The following is an 11,415-nucleotide window of genomic DNA, read 5'->3' as shown; positions in this document are numbered from 1 at the left end:
CTAAGTAGTATGCAAGGGTGGATACTTCGGGACATGACCTAATGAGTCTTGTCTTGGGAGAGGAAGATGCCAAATTAAGTGCCAAATGCAACGCTATCGTCACTTCTCCTCCCTCTGAGATTTCAACCAACGGGAGAATGTCCTGATGACAGGGTGTTTTAATAAGCCAATAGGAAGCATGGCTGGTGATATTAGTGTGGGTGGGGGTGTAGTCGATTAGAAGGCCTCTTTCTACGTGTAGTTATGTTATTGTTTATATTCATAACTGGGGTTTAGTTTTGTATCATGTGGAAATAGTTCAAAAATTGATGTTTTTTTATATGTATATGAATATAATGCTGTAAACTGCATACCTGAATTAAGAAGAGCTTTCTCTTTCACGACAGTACAATAAAGAGTGAACAAAAACATTACAGCTGTCTGTGCTGTATATTTTAGATCGTGGGACTTTTCTTAGTACATACAATGATAGCCTATCGAATGTATACATTCATTTCATGTCAAGGTACATGTTAAATAAGTCATTTATCTAAATTGTCACAATTCAAACATTTTATTGATTCAGTTCAAAATATCTTCCAGAGACCTCATTTTCGTATTTTCCACACCTCAGTCCTCCAGTATCCCAGAATGCCATGTTGTAACGCCCATCTGCATCCGGTCTGGAACAATACGGTGAAAACGGCTTCGAAGCAAGATGGCGCAAGGTAAACAGAAGTTCAAAGCGCAGCCCGGTGGAGCCAAGAAACCTCAAAAAAAGAAAGGGCCCAGAAAGGGAGGTACGTACAGAGTGATATGGTTGATGTCTTGTATTCTAGCGATTTCGCCTGGACTTCGTATATATACTCAAAAAGTATTTGCGACGTGTGGCAGCGGACATGCTGGCTCAAACACGGTTCAGTGAGGAGACAGTTTCTATTGAAAAACAGCGTGGGAACTAGACTATCAAGGGCGCCCCCTCAAATGCAACTCATAGCACAATCATTTGAATTGCATCGCATACCATTGCATGTGCATAACAAGACACATTCGAAAGTTGTCACAATGTTTAGGCCTACTTGCCCTGCTGCCAACTTGTGAAGGAGAGCTGTAGGGCAGCTTAGAGCTATTTATAGGGAGATTTGTAATAGCATTATCAGTCACACAAAGATTACACAGTGCCTGGCCTTCTATTCCCTTACCAACTAGCTAACCTCCTTGATTCCCTTATGGGCTGTTCCAAATGGAAACTTTGCTTAACTTCTACAGTACTTGTTACGAATCCGTTTGGCTGAAGGGTACAATCTGCAATTGCTACGTACATTGTTTGACTTTTAAAGTAAGGTTATAGCCATCGATTCTTGGAGAATATAACTTTTCTAAATGCCTCATGATGAGCATAGTTCAACCCATCAGAACCATCCCTCAACCATTTACCAAAACAGAGGCGGGGTGTTGGCTTTGTTATTGTTGGCTCCTTTAACCACAGTGTGTTTTTGTTTCAGGGGTTAATAAATATCTACTCCGAGGTTTTATTGTTGGCCCCAAATCTCACCCGCACTTGTTTCACAGGGAGGACGATTGCACCAAAGAAGGTTAAAGTGGTACAGCAACAGCAGTTGAAGAAGGTAAGACGGCAGCTATAGGACAGCCCATACTGTCCGTTACAGAATAATGAGAGGGTTTAACATCTATCTGTTCAGGCTGGGGGCTAACACTTGTATACGATGGGGAAGTGACCGCTCATTTCACCGTACTTCCAAGATCCAGTCCCATACTGGTTGTGAATGGACTTCAAGATTATAAAATCAAATTCACACGTAAAACAGTCATTTAAGATGCCTTTTGATAATGAAGATTTTCCATATGGTTTTTGTGTGTTTGGCGCGTAAAGCTCATAAAACGTAAAAGGGTGAAATGGAGGTGGTCACCGTTTCCCAGGGTGTTCTCGTCTCAGCCCTCTCCTGGGTTTAGGGGCACTTCTACTAGTTCCAGCTGGCTACATCCCGATTCTGAATCTGCACCCTTCTCTCCTGGGGGGGGGGGGGGGGGGACGGTGGAAACGCCCTCCAACCACCGCCTACACCAACTCTATGCTTTTAAAGTCAACTCCATGATGGGAACACTTTGGGGAAGGTTAGAGAATCCACTATGGTCTGTCTCTGTGGGACATACCATCTGAGGAGAATCCACTACGGTCTTGTCTGTCTCTGTGGGACATACCATCTGAGGAGAATCCACTACGGTCTTGTCTGTCTCTGTGGGACATACCATCTGAGGAGAATCCACTACGGTCTTGTCTGTCTCTGTGGGACATACCATCTGAGGAGAATCCACTACGGTCTTGTCTGTCTCTGTGGGACATACCATCTGAGGAGAATCCACTACGGTCTTGTCTGTCTCTGTGGGACATACCATCTGAGGAGAATCCACTACGGTCTTGTCTGTCTCTGTGGGACATACCATCTGAGGAGAATCCACTACGGTCTGTCTGTCTCTGTGGGACATACCATCTGAGGAGAATCCACTACGGTCTTGTCTGTCTCTGTGGGACATACCATCTGAGGAGAATCCACTACGGTCTTGTCTGTCTCTGTGGGACATACCATCTGAGGAGAATCCACTACGGTCTGTCTGTCTCTGTGGGACATACCATCTGAGGAGAATCCACTACGGTCTTGTCTGTCTCTGTGGGACATACCATCTGAGGAGAATCCACTACGGTCTGTCTGTCTCTGTGGGACATACCATCTGAGGAGAATCCACTACGGTCTGTCTGTCTCTGTGGGACATACCATCTGAGGAGAATCCACTACGGTCTGTCTGTCTCTGTGGGACATACCATCTGAGGCAACATGCACTACAGTCAGCACTGTCTGCAGAGGGAATCCTCTCAGAGAACCTGGACCCTGACAGAACCCAGAATTTGTCCATCTTATTGCGCGTGCGACTCATCCGAAAAAGTAGATGTGAGTTGTACTTTGACGGACAAAAACGGACATCAATGCAGATGTATTTATTTAGACGTGGCGTGCTTATTTTTCTTTATTTTCCTGGATAGTCCCCCATTGAAATGTCCCGAGGTGAGGAATGCTTTTCTTTAGGCAATGATGTACGTCATGTTTGAGTGAATCTGTGTGCGGGTACCCTAATCCCATGTCCCCTGCTGTTCCCCCCAGGGCCTGGAGGTGGCGATCAGGAACAAGATAGAGGAAGAGGTGACTCACCGAGCCAGTACTAAACTCCACAAGAGGCTGAGTGTTGTGAAGGGAGCGGAGGTGAAACCAACCCCTTCTAAAGGAAACAATCATCCCAACCACCCTGCACCCAGCACCTCCAAATAAACACTCTGTTATTCTGTCTGCTCTGACTGCTTCCGCTGTGCTAGATACAAGTTCATTGTCTCCCAAATGGAGCCCTATTCCCTATATAGTGTTATACTTTTTGAACAGGGGCCCATAGGGCTCTGTCTAAAGTAGTGCACTGTATAGTGAGTAGGGCGGCATTTGGAAAGCATACAATGTGTTTGGCACTGCTGCTAGGCTGAATGGACTGACATGAAGTCATATACCTCTATTGACGGCTGAGGAGTGTAATATCCAAGTCTCCAATAGATGGCGCTATAGTAGTCAGTTTTAGTGAGTTTACTGGTAGACTTGGCTGCTTGCTATCGCCTCGAGGGTTCAAGGAAAGGAGACGAGGGACGTGAGGATGCCACAGAAGAATATTGAGATGCACCCTAGGTAGTCAACGGTCTACATTTGTGATCTCTGTCCTGTATGTTGAAGGGGCCATCGAGTATTTATTTTGTGATTCTTGTCATGTGTTGCACTGTCTTCAGAACTGAGACACACGTTGCTCCCATATACTGTATTCCAATGCAAAGGGCGTGAATAAAAAGCTGTGGACGTTATGTAACCCAACAGAGTTCTTTTGTCTTGTATGGGCGTGTGTAGGCCTATCCAGACCTGTGTATGGCTGCGTCAGGTGTTTTGTGTGCATACACTTTCCTCTTTACCTCAGAGCTGCTGTTTAGTGCAGGTCTCTCTTTCTCCTCCCACACTATGTTTACACTCCCATGATGCTTTGCTCTCGGTGTGAAATTCCACCAGGTGTGTATTTACCTCAGTCAAGCACATGCTGCTCAGGTAACGCCTTGCTTTTTCAACTGTGTTTTTGCTGGTTTTATTGGACAGATGGAGAACAGTAGAGAGAAGACAGGAAAGATCGGAGGAGCTCCATTCAAATGACAGGGAATCTTCCCAGCAGGATTTCTGGAGAGTTAGTGGAAATGTACAGCCCTAACCTCACCAGAACATAAAGTAAACAGGTTTCCTGTTACGGCTACATTTCACTCTACTTCAGCATGCGATCCAATGAACTCTGCACGTACACGTAATCCTGGGCACGTGCACGTAATCCTGGGCACATGCACGTAATCCTGGGCACATGCACGTAATCCTGGGCACATACACGTTGCTAATAGTAACACAGTTATAACTCCCTCTACATGAGAGCATCTAGTAAGACTAGTTACTCAGTGAAATGTTAGATACCACTGCACTGTTGGAGCTAGGAACACAAGCCTTTCCCTACACCCACAATAACATCTGCTAACCATGTGTATGCGATAACATCTGCTAAATATGTGAATGTGACACAATAACACCTGCTAAATATGTGAATGTACCAATAACACTGGCTAAATATGTGTATGGACCAATAACATCTGCAAAATATGTGTATGGACCAATAACACCTGCTAAATATGTGTATGGACCAGTAACATCTGCTAAATATGTGTATGGACCAATAACACCTGCTAAATATGTGTATGTGACCAATAACATCTGCTAAATATGTGTATGGACCAGTAACATCTGCTAAATATGTGTATGGACCAGTAACATCTGCTAAATATGTGTATGGACCAGTAACATCTGCTAAATATGTGTATGGACCAATAACATCTGCTAAATATGTGTATGGACCAATAACATCTGCTAAATATGTGTATGGACCAATAACACCTGCTAAATATGTGTATGGACCAATAACACCTGCTAAATATGTGTATGGACCAATAACACCTGCTAAATATGTGTATGGACCAGTAACATCTGCTAAATATGTGTATGGACCAATAACATCTGCTAAATATGTGTATGGACCAATAACATCTGCTAAATATGTGTATGGACCAGTAACATCTGCTAAATATGTGTATGTGACCAATAACACCTGCTAAATATGTGTATGGACCAGTAACATCTGCTAAATATGTGTATGGACCAATAACACCTGCTAAATATGTGTATGGACCAATAACATCTGCTAAATATGTGTATGGACCAGTAACATCTGCTAAATATGTGTATGTGACCAATAACACCTGCTAAATATGTGTATGGACCAATAACATCTGCTAAATATGTGTATGGACCAGTAACATCTGCTAAATATGTGTATGTGACCAATAACACCTGCTAAATATGTGTATGGACCAGTAACATCTGCTAAATATGTGTATGGACCAATAACACCTGCTAAATATGTGTATGGACCAATAACACCTGCTAAATATGTGTATGGACCAGTAACATCTGCTAAATATGTGTATGGACCAATAACACCTGCTAAATATGTGTATGGACCAGTAACATCTGCTAAATATGTGTATGGACCAGTAACATCTGCTAAATATGTGTATGGACCAATAACATCTGCTAAATATGTGTATGGACCAGTAACACCTGCTAAATATGTGTATGGACCAGTAACATCTGCTAAATATGTGTATGGACCAATAACATCTGCTAAATATGTGTATGGACCAATAACATCTGCTAAATATGTGTATGGACCAGTAACATCTGCTAAATATGTGTATGGACCAGTAACATCTGCTAAATATGTGTATGGACCAATAACATCTGCTAAATATGGACCAATAACATCTGCTAAATATGTGTATGTGACCAATAACATCTGCTAAATATGTGTATGGACCAGTAACATCTGCTAAATATGTGTATGGACCAATAACATCTGCTAAATATGTGTATGGACCAATAACATCTGCTAAATATGTGTATGTGACCAATAACATCTGCTAAATATGTGTATGGACCAATAACATCTACTAAATATGTGTATGGACCAATAACACCTGCTAAATATGTGTATGGACCAGTAACATCTGCTAAATATGTGTATGGACCAATAACACCTGCTAAATTTGTGTATGTGACCAATAACATCTGCTAAATATGTGTATGGACCAATAACATCTGCTAAATATGTGTATGGACCAGTAACATCTGCTAAATATGTGTATGTGACCAATAACACCTGCTAAATATGTGTATGGACCAATAACATCTGCTAAATATGTGTATGGACCAGTAACATCTGCTAAATATGTGTATGTGACCAATAACATCTGCTAAATATGTGTATGGACCAATAACATCTGCTAAATATGTGTATGGACCAGTAACATCTGCTAAATATGTGTATGGACCAGTAACATCTGCTAAATATGTGTATGGACCAATAACACCAATAACACCTGCTAAATATGTGTATGTGACCAATAACATCTGCTAAATATGTGTATGGACCAATAACATCTGCTAAATATGTGTATGGACCAGTAACATCTGCTAAATATGTGTATGGACCAGTAACATCTGCTAAATATGTGTATGGACCAGTAACATCTGCTAAATATGTGTATGGACCAGTAACATCTGCTAAATATGTGTATGGACCAATAACATCTGCTAAATATGTGTATGGACCAGTAACACCTGCTAAATATGTGTATGGACCAGTAACATCTGCTAAATATGTGTATGGACCAATAACATCTGCTAAATATGTGTATGGACCAATAACATCTGCTAAATATGTGTATGGACCAGTAACATCTGCTAAATATGTGTATGGACCAATAACATCTGCTAAATATGTGTATGGACCAATAACATCTGCTAAATATGTGTATGTGACCAATAACATCTGCTAAATATGTGTATGGACCAGTAACATCTGCTAAATATGTGTATGGACCAATAACATCTGCTAAATATGTGTATGGACCAATAACATCTGCTAAATATGTGTATGTGACCAATAACATCTGCTAAATATGTGTATGGACCAATAACATCTGCTAAATATGTGTATGGACCAATAACACCTGCTAAATATGTGTATGGACCAGTAACATCTGCTAAATATGTGTATGGACCAATAACACCTGCTAAATATATGTATGTGACCAATAACATCTGCTAAATATGTGTATGGACCAATAACATCTGCTAAATATGTGTATGGACCAGTAACATCTGCTAAATATGTGTATGGACCAGTAACATCTGCTAAATATGTGTATGGACCAGTAACATCTGCTAAATATGTGTATGGACCAGTAACATCTGCTAAATATGTGTATGGACCAGTAACATCTGCTAAATATGTGTATGGACCAATAACACCTGCTAAATATGTGTATGGACCAGTAACATCTGCTAAATATGTGTATGGACCAATAACATCTGCTAAATATGTGTATGGACCAATAACATCTGCTAAATATGTGTATGTGACCAATAACATCTGCTAAATATGTGTATGGACCAATAACATCTGCTAAATATGTGTATGTGACCAATAACATCTGCTAAATATGTGTATGGACCAATAACATCTGCTAAATATGTGTATGTGACCAATAACATCTGCTAAATATGTGTATGTGACCAATAACATCTGCTAAATATGTGTATGGACCAATAACATCTGCTAAATATGTGTATGTGACCAATAACATCTGCCTAATATGTGTATGGATCAATAACATCTGCTAAATATGTGTATGTGACCAATAACATCTGCTAAATATGTGTATGTGACCAATAACATCTGCTAAATATGTGTATGGACCAATAACATCTGCTAAATATGTGTATGGACCAGTAACATCTGCTAAATATGTGTATGGACCAATAACATCTGCTAAATATGTGTATGGACCAGTAACATCTGCTAAATATGTGTATGGACCAGTAACATCTGCTAAATATGTGTATGTGACCAATAACATCTGCTAAATATGTGTATGGACCAGTAACATCTGCTAAATATGTGTATGTGACCAATAACATCTGCTAAATATGTGTATGGACCAATAACATCTGCTAAATATGTGTATGTGACCAATAACATCTGCTAAATATGTGTATGGACCAGTAACATCTGCTAAATATGTGTATGGACCAATAACACCTGCTAAATATGTGTATGGACCAATAACATCTGCTAAATATGTGTATGGACCAGTAACATCTGCTAAATATGTGTATGGACCAATAACACCTGCTAAATATGTGTATGGACCAGTAACACCTGCTAAATATGTGTATGGACCAGTAACATCTGCTAAATATGTGTATGTGACCAATAACATCTGCTAAATATGTGTATGGACCAGTAACATCTGCTAAATATGTGTATGTGACCAATAACATCTGCTAAATATGTGTATGGACCAATAACATCTGCTAAATATGTGTATGTGACCAATAACATCTGCTAAATATGTGTATGGACCAGTAACATCTGCTAAATATGTGTATGGACCAATAACACCTGCTAAATATGTGTACGTGACCAATAACATCTGCTAAATATGTGTATGGACCAGTAACACCTGCTAAATATGTGTATGGACCAATAACATCTGCTAAATATGTGTATGGACCAATAACACCTGCTAAATATGTGTATGTGACCAATAACATCTGCTAAATATGTGTATGTGACCAATAACACCTGCTAAATATGTGTATGTGACCAATAACACCTGCTAAATATGTGTATGTGACCAATAACATCTGCTAAATATGTGTATGGACCAGTAACATCTGCTAAATATGTGTATGGACCAATAACACCTGCTAAATATGTGTATGGACCAGTAACATCTGCTAAATATGTGTATGGACCAGTAACATCTGCTAAATATGTGTATGGACCAATAACATCTGCTAAATATGTGTATGGACCAGTAACATCTGCTAAATATGTGTATGGACCAATAACATCTGCTAAATATGTGTATGGACCAATAACATCTGCTAAATATGTGTATGGACCAGTAACATCTGCTAAATATGTGTATGGACCAATAACATCTGCTAAATATGTGTATGGACCAATAACATCTGCTAAATATGTGTATGTGACCAATAACATCTGCTAAATATGTGTATGGACCAGTAACATCTGCTAAATATGTGTATGGACCAATAACACCTGCTAAATATGTGTATGGACCAGTAACACCTGCTAAATATGTGTATGGACCAGTAACATCTGCTAAATATGTGTATGGACCAGTAACATCTGCTAAATATGTGTATGGACCAGTAACATCTGCTAAATATGTGTATGGACCAATAACATCTGCTAAATATGTGTATGTGACCAATAACATCTGCTAAATATGTGTATGTGACCAATAACATCTGCTAAATATGTGTATGGACCAGTAACATCTGCTAAATATGTGTATGGACCAGTAACATCTGCTAAATATGTGTATGGACCAGTAACATCTGCTAAATATGTGTATGGACCAGTAACATCTGCTAAATATGTGTATGGACCAGTAACATCTGCTAAATATGTGTATGGACCAATAACACCTGCTAAATATGTGTATGGACCAGTAACATCTGCTAAATATGTGTATGGACCAATAACATCTGCTAAATATGTGTATGGACCAATAACATCTGCTAAATATGTGTATGTGACCAATAACATCTGCTAAATATGTGTATGGACCAATAACATCTGCTAAATATGTGTATGTGACCAATAACATCTGCTAAATATGTGTATGGACCAATAACATCTGCTAAATATGTGTATGTGACCAATAACATCTGCTAAATATGTGTATGTGACCAATAACATCTGCTAAATATGTGTATGGACCAATAACATCTGCTAAATATGTGTATGTGACCAATAACATCTGCCTAATATGTGTATGGATCAATAACATCTGCTAAATATGTGTATGTGACCAATAACATCTGCTAAATATGTGTATGTGACCAATAACATCTGCTAAATATGTGTATGGACCAATAACATCTGCTAAATATGTGTATGGACCAGTAACATCTGCTAAATATGTGTATGGACCAATAACATCTGCTAAATATGTGTATGGACCAGTAACATCTGCTAAATATGTGTATGGACCAGTAACATCTGCTAAATATGTGTATGTGACCAATAACATCTGCTAAATATGTGTATGGACCAGTAACATCTGCTAAATATGTGTATGTGACCAATAACATCTGCTAAATATGTGTATGGACCAATAACATCTGCTAAATATGTGTATGTGACCAATAACATCTGCTAAATATGTGTATGGACCAGTAACATCTGCTAAATATGTGTATGGACCAATAACACCTGCTAAATATGTGTATGGACCAATAACATCTGCTAAATATGTGTATGGACCAGTAACATCTGCTAAATATGTGTATGGACCAATAACACCTGCTAAATATGTGTATGGACCAGTAACACCTGCTAAATATGTGTATGGACCAGTAACATCTGCTAAATATGTGTATGTGACCAATAACATCTGCTAAATATGTGTATGGACCAGTAACATCTGCTAAATATGTGTATGTGACCAATAACATCTGCTAAATATGTGTATGGACCAATAACATCTGCTAAATATGTGTATGTGACCAATAACATCTGCTTAATATGTGTATGGACCAGTAACATCTGCTAAATATGTGTATGGACCAATAACACCTGCTAAATATGTGTACGTGACCAATAACATCTGCTAAATATGTGTATGGACCAGTAACACCTGCTAAATATGTGTATGGACCAATAACATCTGCTAAATATGTGTATGGACCAATAACACCTGCTAAATATGTGTATGTGACCAATAACATCTGCTAAATATGTGTATGTGACCAATAACACCTGCTAAATATGTGTATGTGACCAATAACACCTGCTAAATATGTGTATGTGACCAATAACATCTGCTAAATATGTGTATGGACCAGTAACATCTGCTAAATATGTGTATGGACCAATAACACCTGCTAAATATGTGTATGGACCAGTAACATCTGCTAAATATGTGTATGGACCAGTAACATCTGCTAAATATGTGTATGGACCAATAACATCTGCTAAATATGTGTATGGACCAGTAACATCTGCTAAATATGTGTATGGACCAATAACATCTGCTAAATATGTGTATGGACCAATAACATCTGCTAAATATGTGTATGGACCAGTAACATCTGCTAAATATGTGTATGGACCAATAACATCTGCTAAATATGTGTATGGACC

General features: G+C 39.1%; 1 protein-coding gene across 1 annotated transcript; it reads left to right on the top strand.

The window, feature by feature from the left end:
• Positions 1 to 627: 627 nt before the first annotated feature.
• On the top strand, positions 628 to 3,902 carry LOC115147608 (UPF0390 protein zgc136864). The gene is made up of 3 exons (XM_029689885.1): positions 628 to 779; positions 1,552 to 1,607; positions 3,159 to 3,902. Exons 1-3 carry the CDS (start codon positions 698 to 700, stop codon positions 3,321 to 3,323), a joined length of 303 nt encoding a protein of 100 aa, XP_029545745.1. The 5' UTR covers positions 628 to 697; the 3' UTR covers positions 3,324 to 3,902.
• The last annotated feature ends 7,513 nt before the right edge of the window (positions 3,903 to 11,415 follow it).

Source organism: Salmo trutta, chromosome 14 (assembly GCF_901001165.1).
Source record: "Salmo trutta chromosome 14, fSalTru1.1, whole genome shotgun sequence".
Lineage (NCBI taxonomy): Eukaryota > Metazoa > Chordata > Actinopteri > Salmoniformes > Salmonidae > Salmo > Salmo trutta.
This window is presented reverse-complemented; position numbering and strand designations above follow the sequence as displayed.

What these genes read in the sequence shown, in the direction of transcription:
- LOC115147608 (XM_029689885.1), top strand. Translation starts at nt 698, where the DNA reads ATGGCGCAAGGTAAACAGAAGTTCAAAGCGCAGCCCGGTGGAGCCAAG. An exon ending in GAAAGGGCCCAGAAAGGGAG is followed by an intron (nt 780 to 1,551) that starts GTACGTACAGAG and finishes CTTGTTTCACAG; the next exon opens with GGAGGACGATTGCACCAAAG. An exon ending in AGCAACAGCAGTTGAAGAAG is followed by an intron (nt 1,608 to 3,158) that starts GTAAGACGGCAG and finishes TGTTCCCCCCAG; the next exon opens with GGCCTGGAGGTGGCGATCAG.